The sequence below is a fragment of the Peromyscus eremicus genome, chromosome 23 (assembly GCF_949786415.1).
Source record: "Peromyscus eremicus chromosome 23, PerEre_H2_v1, whole genome shotgun sequence".
NCBI classification, from domain to species: Eukaryota; Metazoa; Chordata; class Mammalia; order Rodentia; family Cricetidae; genus Peromyscus; species Peromyscus eremicus.
The window spans coordinates 35576425-35596310 of NC_081438.1; the positions used below are offsets into that span (position 1 = coordinate 35576425).

General features: G+C 46.0%; 1 protein-coding gene across 1 annotated transcript; it reads left to right on the forward strand.

Annotated features, from left to right (window-relative positions):
- Nucleotides 1-44: 44 nt before the first annotated feature.
- On the forward strand, nucleotides 45-19864 carry Zkscan5 (zinc finger with KRAB and SCAN domains 5). The gene is made up of 6 exons (XM_059249888.1): nucleotides 45-1299; nucleotides 4370-4502; nucleotides 9312-9394; nucleotides 10016-10151; nucleotides 16305-16901; nucleotides 18125-19864. Exons 1-6 carry the CDS (start codon nucleotides 883-885, stop codon nucleotides 19225-19227), a joined length of 2469 nt encoding a protein of 822 aa, XP_059105871.1. The 5' UTR covers nucleotides 45-882; the 3' UTR covers nucleotides 19228-19864.
- Nucleotides 19865-19886: the final 22 nt, after the last annotated feature.

Here is a 19886-nt window from a genome sequence, read left to right on the forward strand (position 1 = left end):
GCCTGCGGCTCGCTGATTGGTCAGATCCGCAGGGGGCGGGTCCAGAAGTAGCTCCTCCCTCCCGCTGCGCTGAGAGGACCTCCGGGATTCCTAGAGAGGCTGCGGAAGCGCTCTTGGGGGTGGGATTTATGGCTGAAGCTAGCACTCGGTTACTTCCGGCGAGGAACTGTTGGAAAGTGTCGGACGCGGTTCTCTCTTGGCTTGTGAGAACTCCATCTTCCAAGCCTGGGCTGCGGGGAGTTTGTTCTTTGGGTCCCCTGGACTTAGGGACTGGAGAAGAGCGTGTAGGGCATTGTGTCCACACTTGAGGTCCTGTCCCTAACCTTGACCCGTCCGGTCTCTGTCTCCGGGTCAGGAGCTATTCCGAGGAATCCAGGTCCAAATTTCTGTCTACAACTGTGCTTTCTCCTAGAACTAATGAAGTCTTCTGTTTACCTGTCAAGCCCTTATGGCTTGAAAGCTAGGACCAGATATGACCGTTTTAATGGGTTTCACTCCTATTCTGACTTAAGTTTGGCTTATGATAGAGAGAAGAAACGACTCTGTCTGGAGTAATCTAGTCCGGTTATTTATATGAGATGTGTACTTTTTCATTTCTAAAACGTTGGGCCTGATGTCACTTTTTTATGGCCGTTCTTTGCGTTTTTAAAATCTGGACGTAGTTACTATTAGTAATTTTATGGATGAAGTGATGACTGACTTATAGTGAATGACTTTATTAAGTGGTTTTCTTTAGTATAGATGACGTCTTTGCCACCTCTCTTGGCTAATGATAATTCCCGACATACCAGGAAGGTTGTTCACTGCAAAAAGTGCCCTTCAGAGAAGAGCAGAGAACGAATTGGGTCAGTGTAACGGGCAACCTCTAGAGACTGAGTTGGAATGATAATGACAGAATCCAGAGCAGTTGTACACTTAGAGCCTCCAGCTGAGACGTCTTCGCAAGAGCAAGCTGACCTTCTCATAGTAAAAGTGGAAGAAGAGGACTGTTCCTGGATGCAGGGATACAACCGGCCAGTGTTTGAGACTTTTTACCAGCGCTTCAAGCACTTCCAGTACCATGAAGCAGCAGGACCTCGGGATGCTCTCAGCCAGCTCCGGGTGCTCTGCTGTGAGTGGCTGAGGCCAGAGCTGCACACCAAGGAACAGATCCTGGAGCTACTGGTGCTGGAGCAGTTCCTCACCATCCTGCCTGAAGAGTTCCAGGCCTGGGTGAGAGAACATCACCCCGAGAATGGAGAAGAAGCCGTGGCTGTGATAGAAAGTATCCAGAGAGAGCTGGAGGAGCACAGGCAACAGGTGAGTGGGGGAGGAGCCAGGGCAGTGAGGAAGCAGCTGTGAGCGCTGGGGAGCTGCCAAGCAGGGCTGAGAGTCCTAGGCCTCGGGTGCTTCAGGCAGTCATATTCTGGTTTGGTTTTGTTTTGTTTTTGCATGGTCTCACTATGTATCCTTGGGTATTCTGGATTTCACTATGTAGACCCGAGGGGACTCGAATTCACAGAGATCCACCTGCTTCTGCCTCCCAAGTGCTGGGATTCAAGGCCTGCACCACCATACACAACAAGTAATGAGTTTTAAAGAATATTGTTTCTCTTCTTCCTCCTCCTCCTCCCTTTCTTCTTTTTGCAAATTATGCTTGTGTTTCTTAACTGCATTTCTTACCTATTGTGCCTTTTTTTTTTTAATTTTTATTTTGCAATACAATTAAGTTCTACATACAGGCACAGATTCCCTTGTTCTCCCCCCCTATTGTGCCTTTTGTACTGGTGTATGCTTTTTTTCCAGTTTGTAGTCTCGGAATCTTTTGTACTTAGATATGAATCAGTGTAACTCTTATGTCCTGGTTTCTAGGGTTCATACTTTAGAAGGTTCTCTTCACTGCAGTTTATGAAAACCTTTCCTCAGTCCTTTTTAAATTCTTTTTAAACAGACTGCTTCGTCTAGAGAGTGTTCTGATATAGTGTCTTTGTTATGGTTCCAGCTATTTTCCCCACAAATCTATCTCATTTCTCCAGCAACTTTTTTTTTGTTTGTTTTTTCCCGGAGCTGAGGACCGAACCCAGGGCCTTGGGCTTGCTAGGCAAGCGCTCTACCACTGAGCTAAATCCCCAACCCTATCCAGCAACTTTTTTTTTTTTTTTTTTTTTTTTTTTTGGTTTTTCGAGACAGGGTTTCTCTGTGTAGCTTTGTGCTTTTCCTGGGACTCACTTGGTGGCCCAGGCTGGCCTCGAACTCACAGAGATCCGCCTGGCTCTGCCTCCCGAGTGCTGGGATTAAAGGCATGCACCACCACCGCCCGGCTCCAGCAACTTTTTAAGAAACTATTTTATGTTTTTAGAATTATTTATTTTATGCATCTTAGTGTTTTGCCTGCAGGTGTGTATGTGCCCATGGAGCCTAGAAGAGGATGTTACATCCCTTGGAGCTAGGTTTACAGATGCTTGAGTGCTGGGGATCGAACCCAGGTCCTCTGTAAGAGCAGCCAGTGCTCTAAACCACTGAGCTATCTCTCTGGTTCTTATTTTTATTTTAATTGTGTGTTTTTGTGTCTGGGTTTGTGCATGTGAGTGCAGATGCCCTTGGAGGGCATTGAATTCACGGACCCTGGAGTTACGGGTGGTTATGAGCCGCCTGGTGTGAGGGCTGGGAACCGAGCTTGGGTCCTCACAGGAGCAGTATGTGCTATTACAGTAACCTGTGAGCCATCTCTCCAGCACCACCCTCCCAGCACAGCAACTTTTAAAGGAACCTTTTTCTTATTAAAATGCCATCTTTTGGCACACACCTTTAATCCCAGCACTTGGGAAGCAGAGGTAGGCAGATGAATCTCCATGAGTTCAAGGTCAGCCTGGTCTACAGAGAGAGTTCTAGGCCAGCCAGAATTATAGGGAGAGAGACCCTGACTCAAAAGTAAAAATGCTGTCTTTATCACTTGTTAAAATCTGCCTGTTTGGGGCATCTGTTTCTGAAGTTTGTATTCTATTTTGGTGGTCCTATTTGCTGGTTCTGAGTCTGCTTTGAAATTATTTGAGGTATAAACAGTTTTGGCATTTCCTTCCCTCTGGTTTTTGCTTTCAGTGTATTCTTCTTATGAACTTAGAGCTTGATTTGGTGGGAACTGCCTTTCATCCTAGCACTTGGGAAGCTGAGACAGGAGGATTCTGAGAAGGAAGGCCTCTGTCTAAAAACAAACAGAGCAAAAGCCTGTGGGTTTGGAAAAGTTTGAAGTTTCCTTAAGGGTTCCACTCGGTCCTCAGAGTGTCTGTATCTTAGTGTAAGGTGCTGATCTCATCATTCCCACTCTGAGGATGAGGGGTACTCCAGAGTTCCAGAACATCCTCAGACTCTTGGTCAACTTTAGCTCACCCTGTGACTCAGATAGCAAGTGAGGGATGGCAGGATTTTTAATGCCTTCCACAATTTCTAGGAGTAAGCTGTGCCTTGGAGCAGGGTAATTATATACACCCTAGGTTGGAATGAGGGCTGAGAGCAGGATGATAGAGGCTGATATCATGCTGGACATGACCTAGCTTAAGTCTTTTTTTGAGGCAGGGAATAGAGACCTTGCTGCAACCCTCCTGGTTCTGTCTGCTGAGTGCTGGAATTACAGGCATGTGGAACATAAGCTTTCTTAAATGTTAGTCTGGCCATCAGTGGCTTCCTGAGTCCCATAATGACCTTTCCATTCTACCATTTTATCTCTTGCCTTTACCCTTACCCTCCTTCTTAGGGATCCTGGGTTGGATCAAATACCCTATTTTGCCTGAGGGAAGGTTTGGGAACTCTCTCTGTGTCTGGGTTTCTTCTCCCCCTTTGCCTTTGGCCGCCTTCTTTTTAAAAATAATTATTTAAAAAAGATTTTTTGTGTGTATGCACACAAGTGTGCTGGTACCCTCAGAAGCTAGAAGAGGACACTGGGTTCCCTGGAGCTGGAATTACAGATGGTTGTGAGCCACCATATGGGTGCTGGGAACTGAACTCGGATCCTCGGAAGAGTAGCCAGTGCCTTTAACCACTGGACCATCTCTCCAGCCCCTTCTTAACATCTTCTAGGTGTCTACAGAGTGACACCCTTCCCTAGCCTCTCAGGCTAAAGTGAGTCTCACCTGTTCTGTCCTGTAGTTGTGTATCTTTCCCTTCTAACATGGAGTTCATAATTGTGTATTTGCATGTGGGTATGTCTCATGGAAGCCATTTCCCAGTAGAAGTAATCCATGTTTGTTAAACTGCTGTTTAATCAGAGTCTGGCTCGTTATAGACACAAGTTCAGCGTTGAGCAAGGGGACCGGTGATGGTCTAATGGACTCTAATGGGTTCTTTCCCATCCCCGTCTATAATTTTGCTGATTGGTTGTAGTTGTGGTTGTTAGATTGTCACATGTCCTGAAGTGCTTCCTCAGAAGATGGTACCATCCGGAGCCACGCAGGAGTCCTTCAGTCACCAGTGTCTGCCTGTGGAGGCCCAGTCTGATCAAGAGCCACAGAATCTTCTGGAGGAAAAAGGTGAGGCTCATCCATTCAGTGCAGTCAGTGTGACTAGAGCATGGGGGCTCTGGTCACATGGGCAAAAGAGGGCCTGGAGTATGGGCAGGCCGACCCCCTTGAGAGAGGGACAGCTTTTTGGATGACTGAGACTATATCACACTTTTACTCAAGATCCATAAACTGGGGATATGGTTCAGTTGGCAGAGTGCTGGCCTAGCATGCATGAAGCTCTGGGTTCTGTCCCCAGTACTACACAAACCAGGTGTGGAGCACACCTGTGACCCCAGCACAGGAGGCAGAGGCGGGAGGGCCATCAAGGTCATCCTGGCTACAGAGCAAGTTTGAGGCTGGACTGCTTGAGACCCGGTCTCAAAAACAAATAAAGCAGAACTAAGAAAGCTATAATAGGGACAGTCCGTACACAGCTCAGTGGTAGAGTGTATCCTCAGTAAGGGCAAGATTTGGGGTTCCATTTCCAGAACCCCCCTGTGGCAAAAATGATAGTGAAGACTGTCAGGGTAATCTGTGTTGCGTGGGTCAGTCAAAGAGGTCACTCCAAGAAGAAATTTTAAGGCCTGTGTGGCAGCAGGAAGGTCCAGCCTCCAGTGAACCGAACCCCAAACAGCCATACAAAGGCATATTCATTGATTGTTACACAAAGTTGTTTTTTGAGTGAAGTATTTCCTCATACCAAGGTCCCTAACCTAATCTCTATGTCTCTCTGAAGGGAAGCATCACATGCCCTCATGACTTTAGTCCTTTACTGTGTATCGTTTGCAATACACAATAATCCAAGAGCCTCAGGTGTGCCCGAGGTGTCTTGTGACCAAAGTCATGTGAAGACTGCAACACCCTTTCAGAAAAACAATTCTACAAATCACAGAAAGCAATCACTGTTTTCCACAAAGATTCTTTATTGTTTTCCACAATGATTCTTCAAGGCCAAAGTACTTCCAGAAAACAACTATTCACTCTAATGTTTGCCCTGGATACAATGAAAACTATTTACTCTGTTTACCCTAGATACAGTGAAAACTAATTCTTCTAATGTCTCCCTCAGATACAGTGACTACTAAATTCTTACAACAGAAGACAATGTCTCTAAGTATAGGGACTATTTGGAGAGTTTTAGAAGATTTTTTTAACTTTTTTTTTTTTTTTTTTTAAGATTTATTTATTACATATATAGCATATATGACTGAAGGCCAGAAGAGGGCACCAGATCTCATTACAGATGGTTGTGAGCCACCATGTGGTTGCTGGGAATTGAACTCAGGACCTTTGGAAGAGCAGTCAGTGCTCTTAACCTCTGAGCCATCTCTCCAGCCCGATTTTTTTAACTTTTATTTTATATGTATGAGTGTTTTCGTTTTGCATGTATATGTGCACCATGTGCATGCATTACCTGCAGAGTCCAGAAGAGGCATTGGTTCCCCTGGAACTAGAATTACAGGTGATTAGACAGTGAGGGCACGTGCCTTTATCACAGCACTTGGGAGGCAGAGGCAGGTGGATCTGAGTTGAAGGCCAGCCTGATCTATGGAATGAGTTCTGGGACAACCAGGGCTATAGAGAAAAATGAAAAAAATATCTCTCTCCACAGAGAAACCATCTTGAAAAAAAAAATTGTAAGTGATTGTGAGCTGCCTGATGTGGGTGCTGGGAACTGAACTCTGGTCGTCTGCAACAGCCGTATGTGCTTTTAACCACTGAGCCATCTCTCTAGCCTCACACCTTGTTTGTTTTGAGATATGGTCCCATGTAGCCCACCTGGCCTCAAACTCACTATTAACTGATGATGGTTTGAATTCTTCATCCTCCTGTGTCTACCTCTAAGAGTGTTGAGATTACAGGCATGCACCACCATGTCTGGTTCTATGATGCTAGGGATGGAACCCAAGGGCCCAATACACATTAGGCAAGCATTCTACCAGCTGAGCTACATCCCCAGCCTCCCAGTCCCCCTACAAGTACCCCTACTTTTTTTTTTTTTTTTTTTCCGAGACAGGGTTTCTCTGTGTAGCTTTGCGCCTTTCCTGAAACTCACTTGGTAGCCCAGGCTGGCCTCGAACTCACAGAGATCCGCCTGGCTCTGCCTCCCGGGTGCTGGGATTAAAGGCGTGCGCCACCACTGCCCGGCAAGTACCCCTACTTTTTAAGACATTTTAGTAAAAATCAAACCTCTTTGTATGCAGTACATTTTGACATGCAAATATCATAACAGATTAAAGAATACTATCATATAATACTGTCCTTTTGGAACAATGGGATGGTCCTAGATCTTGTTGGGAAACATCACTTGGGAAAGATCTTTGTGCCAAATGATTCAGTACTGACTGAGAATGCCATAGTTCTTTTAATATAGTTAGGTCTGTCGCATCAATACCCCACTCCTGGTACTGATTGCTTGTTTTAATTAGTTTTCAGTTGCTGTGATAAAGCATGTCTTAGGGTTTCTGTTGCTGTGACAAAATATCATGACCAAAAAGCAAGTTGAGGAGGAAAGGGTTTATTTGGCTTACACTTCAGCATTACTGTTCTTCACTGAAGGAAGTCAGGACAGGAACTCAAACAGGGCAGGATTCTGGAAGTAGGAGCTGATGCAGGAACCCACCTTCTTACAGAACCCAGGACCAGCAGCCCAGGAATGGCACTACCCACCATGGGCCAGGCTCTCTCCATTGCTCACTAAATGAGAAAGTGCCTTACAGCTGGATCTCAAGGAGACCTTACCTCAACTGAGCCTCTGATGACTCTAGCTTGTGTCAAGTTGACACACCAAACCACCCAGCACAAAACATTACAACCAAAAGTAACTTGGTGAGGAAAGGGTTTATTTCATCTTAGAACTTGTAGTCTATCACCCAGAGCAGTCAGGCCAGGAACTCAAGGGAGGAACCTGGAAGCAAGAACTGCTGCAGAGACCATGGAGGAGGGCTGTTTACTGGCTTACTCCTTACAGCTTGTTCAGCTTGCTTCATAGCACCTAGGACCACCAGGCCAAAGGTGGCACTACACACAGTGACCTGGGCCCTCTCTGTAGCAGGAATCTTAAAAGTTCTTATTAATAAAATCAAACCCGAGGCCAGTTATTGGGGTCAGTGCTGGTAGATCAGAGAGACAGAACAAGCCACAGCTATCTCACCTTGCCAAGTCTTTAGCTGGTCCTATTTCCTCAGGCTGGAAGCTTTTGTGTCCTCATATCCGATGGTTCTCAGCTGAACTGCTGCTAGAAGCCTGAATGCTTAACCAGCCAAATGCTTAACCAGGCAAATGCTTCCAGTTTCTGGTTCTCACGCCTTATAACCTTTCTTCTTTCTACCACCACTTCCTGGGATTAAAGGCTGCTTTCTGGGATTAAAGGCGTGAGTCACCATGCCTGGCTGTTTCCAATGTGGCCTTGAACTCACAGAGTTCCAGAGGGATTTCTGTCTCTGGAATGCTAGGATTAGAGGCGTGTGCTACCACTGCCTAACCTCTATGTTTAATATTGTGGCTTTTCTGTTCTCTGACCCCAGATAAGTTTATTAGGATACACAATATTTTGGGAACACAATACCACCACATTTTTTTTTTAATATTGCACATCACTCTTTTATTATACTGATCTGGAAAGAGATTTAGTATTTATGCCCAAACGAGTTCTAAACCCACATGATAGGGTCAAGCAGCTAGAACATGATCCTCAATCAAGAAAATGCCCTAGAGACTTGCTTATGGAGGCATTTTCTCAACCAAGAGTCCCTCCTCCAGATGACCCCAGCTTTGTCACGTTGACCGAACACTATCCAGTGCACTTCCATTCTTACTACTGTAGTTCATTTGTGGCCGTGCTGGGAAGAGTGAATGAACAATGCTTAGAAACAATTAAGTAACTCTGAAGATGAGGAAACAGATTTCTAGCAGTGTGCATGTGGATATTTGTCAACCTGTGGCTGAGACCAAGCATAGAAATTATTACATGCAATGAGTGTCATTCTAGTTGTAAAACAAAAATTTCTTTTTTGTTCTTTAGGAAGCCTCAATATAAATATTGTAAACCCCCACCCCTCCTTTGAGACAGGGTCTCATGTAGCTCTGGCTGTCCTGGAATTCACTATGTGAACCATGCTGGCCTTGACTGCCTCTGTCTTTTGAATACTGTTATTAAAGTGTGTGCACTACCTCTCCTGGCTTTAATCCTATTCTTAAAATAATTTTAAGGTGGTCAATAAGAAAAACTCAAAAACTAAATTGTGTTCATTAGACCTTGTTAATTAGACCAGTCCATACTGCTGGGCACAGTGGCACATGCCTGTGGTACCAGCTACTTGGGAAGCTGAGGCAGGAGGACTTGATTAGTCTGGGAGTTTGAGTGAGACAGAATCTGCCCTGTACTGAGATCTGAAGGTAACTTGTTAGCACATTAAAAACCTGTGAAACTCTGAGCCTTGGGAGATACCAATTTGCCCTAAGCATAGTTGAATGCATCTGTTACTGAGGTGTGGCCCAGCAGGGATTAGCTTGACCAAAGCAGAGAGACTGAGAAATTTTGTTTTTAGACAGGGTCTCACTAAGTGTCCCTGCCTGGCCTTGAACTCATAGAAGTCCACTGGCCTCTGCCTCCTGAGCACTAGGATTAAAGCCTGTGCCCACATGCCCAGCTAGCCTGGCGTTTGGGGAGAAGAGGGAATAAGGTAGAGGGAGGATGGGTCCAGAGTGTATAGGGTCCTGAGAGCCATGGTGAATTTAACTTCAGTGCCTCAGGGCTCCGTGGGCAGAGGAGGAGCATGATGGCACTGAGAAGCTCACCAGAGAGTCTCATTTATACCTTTTCTCCACTCTCAGCCCTTCCTGTTCTCCAGGTGCCTTCCATTGCCCCGAAGGACAGCCAGGAGCTGGCAGCCTCAATCCTCTCAGCCGGGTCCCAGGTGAGCTAGCGCTCTTCTGTCCTCCGTGAGAACCCGTGCCCCTTCTCGGCCTCCATCCCCACCCGTCCTAGTTTTGTTCCTGGTTACTGTGACAGATGCCCTGATAAACACAGCCTGTGGAAGAGAGGGTTTGTTTCAGCTCACTTTCCAGGTCACAGTGCTCCGTGGTGAGCAGCTTAGAGCGGCAGGAACCTGAGACAGCTGGTCACATCATAGCCACAGTCCAGAGCAGAGAAAAAGAAACGCATGCCCATTCAGCTAGCCCTCTCAACCCTTACACACCCACAGTAGGCTGGATCTTCCCACGGCTATTCCTTAATTAAGAAAAGATTCTTCAGAGGCCTGTCCACAGGCCAACTTGTTCTAGACACCCCCTCATCGAGGCTCACTTCCCCAGTGATTCTAGGTTGTGACACCGTCTTTACCAGGCACTTAACTAGCTTCCAGGCCCATCCCTGGTGGCTGCCTTCCATTCATTCCCTCTGTCTTTTTCCTTTCTGCGTCATGCTTCCCGTTTGGATGTGCAGTCTCCCGGCTGCTGACTTAGTGCCCCCAGGTTCTGCCCTTTACTGCAGATCTGCACACAGGGAGTGGGAATTTAGCAGAGATCTCCCATTTCAGAAGTTGGTGAAAATTGAAGATGTGGCTGATGTGGCTGTGTCCTTCATCCTGGAGGAATGGGGACATTTGGACCAGTCCCAGAAGTCTCTTAGTAGGGATGGCAGAAAAGACAATTGTGAGAGTATCACTCCTGTGGGTAAGAATTGTCAACCTGCATGCGGAGGACTCACCAGTTTTGTTACCTTGTGAAGAGTCTGTGTAGCATGTCCTTTCACATGCATGCTTTAACTGCTATGCTTTATTTTTATAATCTTTCATAGTTCTTTATTTTGTTTTATATGTATGAGTGTTTTGCCTTCATGTGTGTGCATCATATGTGTGCCTGGTGCCCACAGAGGCCAGAAGAAGGTGTTGAATCCTCTGGAATTGGAGTTGGTTGTGAGCCACAGAGTGCTGGGAATCACATCTGGATCCTCTGACAGAGCGGCCAGTGCTCTTAACTGCTGAGCATCACTCTAGTCCCCTTTACTTTATAATCTTTGAAAGTAAATCAACCTTTTCTGCATATTGTTTCTAACTTAACAAGGGTGTGATTGAAGGACTATTAGTACAAGGGAGGTAGTTTTTTAATTTTTTATTAATTGTTATTAACTTGTTTAGTGTTGTGTATATGTATGATGTGTTTGTGTGCCATGGTATGGAGGTCAAAGGACAACTTTTTGTCTTCTGAGACAGGATGTCACTCTGTAGCGCTGGTTGGCCTGGACTTGCTATGTAGACCAGGCTAGCCTCAAACTCACAGAGATCCGTCTGCTTCTGCCTCCCAAAAGCTGTAATCAAAGGTGTGCACTATCATGCCTGCAAAGGACAGCTTTGTGGAATCAGTTCTGTTTATCCACCCTTAATGTTGGTTACAGGGATCAACCAGGCCGCCAGGCCTGCAAGGCAAGTGGCTTTACTGATGAGCTACGTTACCAGCCCCGTGTGTGTTTTCAGATTATTTTACTTTATGTCTGTGAGTGTTTTGCCTGTATGTATGTGTGTGCACCATGTGCATGCCGGGTGCCAGAGGAGGCCAGAAGAGGGTATCAGATCTCCCTTAGTAGTGAGCCACTGGACATGGGGGCCAGGAACCAAACTCCAGTTCTTTGTAAGAGCAGTAATGGTCTTAATCACCAAGCCGTTTCTCCTGTCCAGCCCAAGTTGGGTAATTCTTAATAGAATAGTCCTTTTTCACAAAAACTTTTCTCGATTCTGTAACAAAATCCCTGACAAGCAGAGCACCCTAAGGGCAGAAATGGTGATTTGGACTTACAGTTTGAGGGTACAGCCCATCATGGTGAGGAAGGCCTGGTAGCAGATGTTTGAGGCAGCTGGTCACATTGCATCCACAGTGAGAAAGCAAAGGGGCTGAATTCTGATGTTCTGCTTTCTGTACAGGCCAAAGCCTCTGGGATGGTGCCACTCCCGTTTAAGGCTGCTCTTCCCTCCTTTGTTAACCCTTCTGGAAGTGCTCTCACACTTCCAGATACTTGTTTCCTAGGTGATGCCAAATCCAGTCCGTTGACAATGAAGATTAGCCGTGAGAACATATGAGATGTCACTGGATATTTCTTTAGTAGAGTGGTGATTACTGTATCTCAGTGGCATTAATTCTTTGTTGCCTTTTTACCCATTTTCCATTCCCATTCTCATATCACCAATCCACCCCCTTTTTTGTTTTGTTTGTTTCTTTGGTTTCTCTGTGTAGTTCTGGCTGTCCTGGAACTCACACTGTAGACCAGGCTGGCCTTGAACTCACAGAGATCTGCCTGCCTCTGCCTCCTGAGTGCTGGGAGTAAAGGTGTGCACTACCACCACCCTGATCAATCTGCCCTCTTTTTACATTTACTTATTTGTTGGTGGTTGATCTGGTTGTTCTTCAGTGACAGGGTCCTGAAGGGAAGGATCAGACCAGGGGCTGAGGAAAGTTTGGGATCAGGAAGTCCTGCACAAGCTGACGGCTCTTGCAGGTTTATTACGAGGCACAGCGTCTTATGTACAGCTTGCCGGAGGAGAAATGGGACAAGGTCAGCAAAAGCTATCACACGATGGGACAGAGTCAGCAGGAAGCTAACCCAGCAGTGTTGCACAAAGGGGACAGAGGACACCTCGATTGCATTATAGACCTGCTGCTCAACAGCCTTGGGACAAGGGGGGAAAGTTGAATTCTCAGGATCCACAAAACTGCAGCTCCCCACAAGGCCTGACCCCAGGCCATTACTGGCTTTGACAAACAAGTTCCTGATTTTATACAAGGAACTAATCCTTCTCCATACGTCAGGGCCTCAGGGAATGTCCTCAGGGAAGGTCCCCTGGACTGGCCTAGCCCTTAACAAGGAACCAGGTGTGTGTGTCACAGTATACATATAAAAGTCAGAAGACAGGAGCCGGGTGGCGCACGCCTTTAATCCCAGCACTCAGGAGGCAGAGGCAGGCAGATCTCTGTGAGTTCAAGGCCAGCCTGGTCTCCAAAGCGAGTTCCAGGAAAGGCGCAAAACTACACAGAGAAACCCTGTCTCGAAAAACCAAAAAAAAAAAAAAAAGTCAGAAGACAGTTTGTAGGAGTCAGTTCTCTTCCTTCCACCATGTGGGTTCCAGGAATCCTCATGTCCTCAGGCATGGGGCGGGAGAGTACCTTTGTCCTGCTGAGCCATCTCACCAACCCCTGTATTTTGCTTGGTTCAATTTATTTGTGCATGTTTTCTGTTCATCAGTCTGTTGGGATCTTAGAGGTAGTCTTTTAATTAATCAATTTATTTTTTATTTTATGTGCATTGGTGTTTTGCCATGTATGTCTGTCAGCGTGAGATGTCAGATCTTAGAGTTACAGATGATTGTTAGCTGACATGTGGGTGCTGGGAATTGAACCCAGGTCCTCTGGAAGAGCAGTGCTCTTAACCTCTGTGCCATCTCTCCAGCCCCCATAGAGGTAGTCTTATATAACATATAAACAATCTCAATAAATTGTTTATATGTTAAATACATTATATTTTGGACTAGGAAGATGACCTAGTGGCTAAGAGTACTTGCACTCTTCTAATGGACCTGAGTTGGGTTCCCAGCACCCAGCCTGCAACTCCAGTTTCAGGGGACCTGGTGTAGTTTTCTGGACTCCAAAGCCACCAGCATACACATGTCATACACAGATATACATAAGTTTAAAAAAATTTAGTATTATATTTAATTAAAATATTTTCTTCATTTTCTTTTAAATTAATATAGATCACTTGTGTAATTTAAGTCTATTAGTGCTACCTATGTATTTCAGTTAATATAGAGGTACTTACCAGTTATCAGAGATGTGTGTGTGTGTGTGTGTGTGTGTGTGTGTGTTCGCGTTGTCTGGTGCCTTATTACATCATCAGCGAGCAACTGCGTCCCAGCTTAAAAGCTGGACATGCACCCCCACGCTCTCTCTCTTCGTCTCTCTCAGTCTCTCTCTCTCTCTCTCTCTGCACCCATCTATCTGTGTTTCCCCTCCGCCAGGTCTGGCTCTCTCTCTCTGTCCTTCTAATAAAGCTCTAAAAGGTACCACTGGGTGCCGTCGTGACTGTGACCTTTCCACACGGTAACCAGCGCCAGCCACCAGCACCATATATCCTTTCAATATGTGTGTGCTGCAACCTAAGTCAGAAGCTCATTTATTAGTAAAAGGGGGGACCTGTAGGGTTCTGGCCCCCGTTCTGGGTAACTGTTGCCTTGCTTGCTGACCTTGACCTTGATATCCTCCCTATGCTAATTCCCTGCCGGGTTCCACCCTCCTGAATGCTTAAGGGAAGTTCCTTGTTTGAGTATCCTGCATAATGGGCATTAACAGCTTAGAGCCAAGATTGTAAAACAATGGTAGCGAACTTCTGCCCTCCAGGGTTCTCCCATTGTGCTGTAAGCCTGTATTTAAGACCTCTTCCCTCCTTCAATAAATAGCATTCGGCATTAAAAATAAAATAAAATAAATAAATAAATAAATGCCATTAAAAAAAATTATGTGTAGCCGGGCGGTGGTGGCGCACGCCTTTAATCCCAGCACTCGGGAGGCAGAGCCAGGCGGATCTCTGTGAGTTGGAGGCCAGCCTGGGCTACCAAGTGAGTTCCAGGAAAGGCGCAAAGCTACACAGAGAAACCCTGTCTCGGAAAAAAAAAAAAAAAAAAATTATGTGTGCATTGGGTACCCATTCAGGTTTCATGCAGGATTATGAGTTCAAATCCAGCCACACTTGTTTACTATGTCATTTATTTTTTTTTTTTTTTTTTTTTTTTTTTTTTTTTTTTTTTTAAGATTTATTTATTAGGCATACAGCATGTCTGACTGCAGGCCAGAAGTGGGCACCAGGTCTCGTTACAGATGGTTGTGAGCTACCATGTGGTTGCTGGGAATTGAACTCAGGACCTCTGGAAGAGCAGTCAGTGCTCTTAACCTCTGAGCCATCTCTCCAGCCCATGTCATTTATTTTTATTTTATGTGCATTGGTGTTTTGCCTACATGTATGTCTGTGTGAGAGTGTCAGATCCTGGAGTTATGGACAGTTGTTAGCTGTCATGTGGGTGCTGGGACTTGAACCTGGGTCCTCTGGAAGAGCAGTCAGTGTTCTTAACTGCTGAGCCATCTCTCCAATGCCATACTATGTCATTCTTGAGTTCTGATTTTTTTTTTTTTTTTTTTTTTTTTTTTTTCTCTCTCTTTTTTTTTTTTTTCGTGGTACTGCAGGTTGAACCCCGACCTCTTGTGTTATACTAATCTGCATGTACTAATGTACACTGAGTTACATTCCCAGCCTCCTCCCTACCTTTTTTTTTTCTTTTCTTTTCTTTTCTTTTTTTTTAAAGATTTATTTACTATGTATGCAGTGTTCTGCCTGCATGTATGCCTGCAGGCCCGAGAGGGCACCAAGTCTCATTATGGATGGTTGTGAGCCACCATGTGGTTGCTGGGAATTGAGCTCAGGAACTAATTGAACTCAGGACCTGTGGAAGAGCAGCTAGTGCTCTTAACCACTGAGCCATCTCTCTAGCTCCCACCTTTTTTTTCTTTTGAGACGTGGACTCTGTATATCCCTGGGTAGCCTAAAAATGGGTATGTAGACCAGGCTAGCCTCAAACTGTCCGAGATCCTGCCTCTGTCTCCAGAGTGCTGGGATCCAAGGCTGCACCACCACCGCCTGGCCCCTTTTTACTTTCTATGTTGAGAAAGGATATTAGGAAGTTAGTTGTCTAGGCAAGTCTTGAATTTACTGTTCAGGCTGACCTGGACTTTTGATCCTTCTGTTTTAGTCTCTCAAGTAGCAGGAATTACAGACATGTGCCTGTTAGAATTCCTAGCCACTCCCCCATGACCGCTGGCATGATGCTTAGTCATCCCAGGGCCTTACGTACGTAATCCATGCACTGTGTGTTACATAAGCCCATATGCACATGTGCTGGGGAGGGGGTGTCTATAAAAGCAGGTTCCACATATCCCTCCTCCTCTTCCTGCATGATCTTTCCATAGGCCTAAGCACCCCCTTCTATTTCCTTCCCTTAATAGACTCTTATAGTGGGTTTTGTTGTACCTTGTGGCTTTTCTTGTACGTAAACAGCGCCGCTTAATAAATAACATTGCACCACTTAATAAATAACAGTGCCACCAGGTCTGGCTGCCTCGCTGTCATTCCGCACCTTCACAGCTTCACTCTGTCCGCCACATTGAGACCAGGGGTCTCTGGCCCTTAGCTTCTCTCCTTTAGAAGGCCACATTTTATCATTTTCATACTTGTAGATTTCTGATAGCATCATAGAAGGCCAGAAGTTAAAACAAATACTTATCACATTTGAAAGTAAATGTTTACAAAAGTAAGTGCATAAAGGGAGACTGTTCTGTACTATTCCATTGGCAGAGTGCTTAGAGTGCTCAGAGGCCTGGGAGCCACCCCAGCACTGCATAAACAAGACATGGTGTCTCACACCTGCCATCCTAACACTCTCCTCTCCCCGCCCCCTCCTTTCTCTCCCTTTCTGTCATCGAGGTCTCATGTAGCTCAGGCTGGCCTTGAACTTCTGATCCTCCTGCCTCTACTTCCAGGTGTAGGGGTTACAGGTATGCCCTACCACAACTGGAGGCAGAACCCAGGGCCTTCTGTAGCTTTACAAGCACTATACCAGCTGAGCTTCATGCCCACCCTTCTGCATCGACATTCATCCTATCCCTGTATTGTCGTTTCCCAAAGCCATGCGTTCCTCACATTGGCTTGTCCCCTCCTTTGTCCTGGCTCCCTCTGTCCCTTCCTTGCAGTGTGTGCACTAGCTGACCGCCTGTTTCCTTCTCTCCTTTCAGACTGTGAGTCGAGGGAAGGCAGCCCAGAGCTCGTGGTGCAGCAGGTTTCTGAGGGCGCTGACTCTCCCTGGGTGGCGGCGGGAAGCACAGGAAGGAGCGGTGCTCCGAGTCAGGAGTTTGCAGAAGTTAGCGACCCGAAGGGCATGGCGCAGAGGTGGCCGGTGAACCCCGCCGTGGCGAAGTCAAGGCAGAAAAGAGCTCTGAACTCAGGCCCAGACGTCAGCCGTAAGCAGAAATCGAATGGTGAGCGAGGTCACAGATGCGCTGACTGTGGGAAGTTTTTCCTCCAAGCCTCCAACTTCATTCAGCATCGGAGAATCCACACAGGAGAGAAACCCTTCAAGTGTGGGGAATGTGGGAAAAGCTACAATCAGCGGGTGCACCTCACTCAGCACCAGAGAGTCCACACTGGCGAGAAGCCCTACAAGTGTCAGGTGTGTGGGAAAGCGTTCCGAGTGAGCTCCCACCTGGTGCAGCACCACAGCGTCCACAGTGGGGAGAGGCCCTACGGGTGTAACGAGTGCGGGAAGAGCTTCGGCCGCCACTCTCACCTGATCGAGCACCTGAAACGCCACTTCAGAGAGAAATCCCAAAGCCGTACGTCTGGGGGGCATGTGTTCGGGGAGGGGCTAGAAGCAAACGTTGGTTTATTAGCTTAGTAGGAAAGAACAGATGGGCTGGGCAGGGTGGCTTACACCTTTAATTCTAGCACTCAGGAAGGAGGGGCAGGAGGATGGATATGAGTTCAAAACTAGTCTGGTCTACTTAGTTCTAGGCTAGCCAGAGCTACATAGTGAGACTTTGTCTCAAACAATAACTAACAAAAACAAAGTAACCCCCTCCCCCCAATAGATAAGTTGTGGTAATGGCCAAAGATTATAGCTTATTTTAGTCTTAGTTTAAGAATTTTTTAAATGTGTATTTATTTATTTATTTGGTTTTTCGAGACAGGGTTTCTCTGTGTAGCTTTGCTCCTTTTCTGGAACTCACTCTGTAGCCCAGGCTGGCCTCGAACTCACAGAGATCCGTCTGCCTGTCTGCCTCTGCCTCCCGATTGCTGGGATTAAAGGCGTGTGCCACCACCGCCCAGCTAGTGTATTTATTTTTCTATTCTCTTTTGAGATAGCATTTCATGTAGCCCAGGCTAGCCTTGGACTCTATGTAGCCAGATATGACACTGAATTTCTGATTGATTCTCCTGCTTCCACCTGAACACGAGGATTGCTGTATAGCCCAGGCTGGTCTCCAGTTTGCAACCCTCTTGTCTCATCCTCCCAACTGCTGGACTATAGGAGTGAGTCAATACTCCTAGCTCCTCACACCCCATCTCTCAGTTCATTCTATATAACCCAGGCTGGCCTGGAACTTACGTAGTATGGCTAGCCTCAAACCCAATATCCTCCTGCTTCAGCCCCGCAGCTGTTGGAATTACAGGCAGGTGCCACTATCCCTGGCCTAGTAAGTCTCTCCCTCTCTCTTTTTATTTTATGTGCATTGGTGTTTTGTCGGCATGTACGTCTGTGTGAGAGTGTCAGATCTTGGAGTTACAGACAGTTGTGAGTTGCCATGTGGTTGCTGGGAATTGAACCGGGTCCTCTGGAAGGGCAGTCAGTGCTCTTAGCTGCTAAGCCGTCTCCCCAGGCCTGTTTTGTTGTATTTTGTCTCATTCTTTTCATTGGCTCAACACCAATGTTATTCTTATTGCTGTTGGCATTAGGTAGATACATATGTTCCCTTTTGTGCCACATTTTTTTTTTGACAGTTTATTCTTTTTCTGTAAAAGAACTGATGAACTTTGTGTTTGCTTTTTACTTTTTTAGGCAATGACAAAAGAAGTAAGAACACTAAACTGAACGTTAAGAAAATTCCAGAATTTTCAGAAGCAGACACAGAACTATCAGAAGAAATTCATAGTAATGCTTCTCAGGTTCAAGGGTATAGTGAAGGCTATGAACACCAAGATAGGGCAGGTAAACAGCAGGGAATTGTCATGAAAGAAATCCTAGGACAACCCTCTTCAAAGAGGATGAATTGCAGCGAATTCAGCTATGTCCACAAAAAGTCTTCAGGAGAGAGGCCACATAAATGTAATGAATGTGGGAAAAGCTTCATTCAGAGTGCACACCTCATTCAGCATCGACGAATCCATACTGGGGAGAAACCATTTAGGTGTGAGGAGTGTGGGAAGAGCTACAATCAGCGTGTCCACCTTACTCAACATCATCGAGTTCACACGGGTGAAAAACCCTACACTTGTCCTTTATGTGGGAAAGCCTTCCGAGTGAGGTCCCATCTCGTTCAGCACCAGAGTGTGCACAGCAGGGAGAGGCCCTTCAAATGTAATGAGTGTGGGAAGGGATTTGGGAGACGGTCACATCTCGCTGGTCACCTCAGACTCCACTCTAGAGAAAAGTCCCACCAGTGCCACGAGTGTGGAGAAATCTTCTTCCAGTATGTCAGCCTCCTTGAACACCAAGTGCTCCACGTAGGCCAGAAAAGCGAGAAGAACGGCGTCTGTGAAGAAGCTTATAGCTGGAACTTGACAGTAATAGAGGATAAGAAGCTGGAGTTACAGGAGCAGCCTTACCAGTGTGATACCTGCGGGGAAGCCTTTAGTTACAGTTCTGACCTTATTCAGCATTACAGAACTCACACTGCAGAGAAACCCCAGAAATGTGATGCATGCAGAGACAGTGCCGGCCAGTGTCCCCACATAAAACAACATCAGAAAATCTGCCCCAGTGGGAAATCCCATCAGTGCAATGAATGTGGAAGGGGCTTCAATCTGAAGTCTCATCTCAATCAACACCAGAGAATTCACACTGGCGAGAAGCCCTTCCAATGCAAAGAATGTGGAATGAGTTTCAGTTGGAGCTGTAGCCTCTTTAAACATCTACGAAGTCATGAGAGGACGGATTCCTAAACACCTGAAGCATAAAGGAATGTTTCTGTTGGGAGATAGCCTTCTATGGCAGTCATCACTGTAATGACAACAAGAATTTTTCCCATCTTAACCATCAAACCTACAGGCGAGGGGAAACCCTGTAAGTAGAACTTAGCCTTCAGGGACCCTGTAGCATCCATGATGTGTTCTGGTTAGCATCTTCATGCTTGGAAATCTAGATAGAAAGAGAACCTCTGGCTAGGTATGGTGGTACTTGCCTGTAAGCCTTGGGAGGCAGAGGCAGGCAAATATCTGCTTTACATAGCAAATAACCAGGCCAGCCAGAGCTACATAGTGAGACCCCTGAGTGAGAGAGACAGACAGAGACAAAGAGACAGACAGACACACCTCTGATACTGTGGATGAAGAGAAATCTTGACATTGTTTATTGAAACTCAGAAAATAACAGAGAACCTCATGAGTGCAGTAGAAATCCGCTAACTTGTAGTTCCCACCTCAACAGCATAGCTATTCAGAGAATCATGCAGTGAAAGGAACTCTGTGGCATGATACCCATCTTGGTACCTCAGCAAAGAACCTTTTCTAGAAATGACTATCCCAACCACTCCGGTCATTGTTCCCATTCTGAGAATTAAACCTTTTGAAAAGAACTTGACTTGAAGTTTCTCTCTTTGGCA

Excerpts from the sequence above, each read along its gene's own strand:
- Zkscan5 (XM_059249888.1), top strand. The coding sequence starts at position 883 with ATGATAATGACAGAATCCAGAGCAGTTGTACACTTAGAGCCTCCAGCT. Across the intron at positions 1,300-4,369 it reads TGGAGGAGCACAGGCAACAG|ATTGTCACATGTCCTGAAGT; the intron begins GTGAGTGGGGGA and ends TGTGGTTGTTAG. Across the intron at positions 10,152-16,304 it reads TGAGAGTATCACTCCTGTGG|ACTGTGAGTCGAGGGAAGGC; the intron begins GTAAGAATTGTC and ends CTCTCCTTTCAG.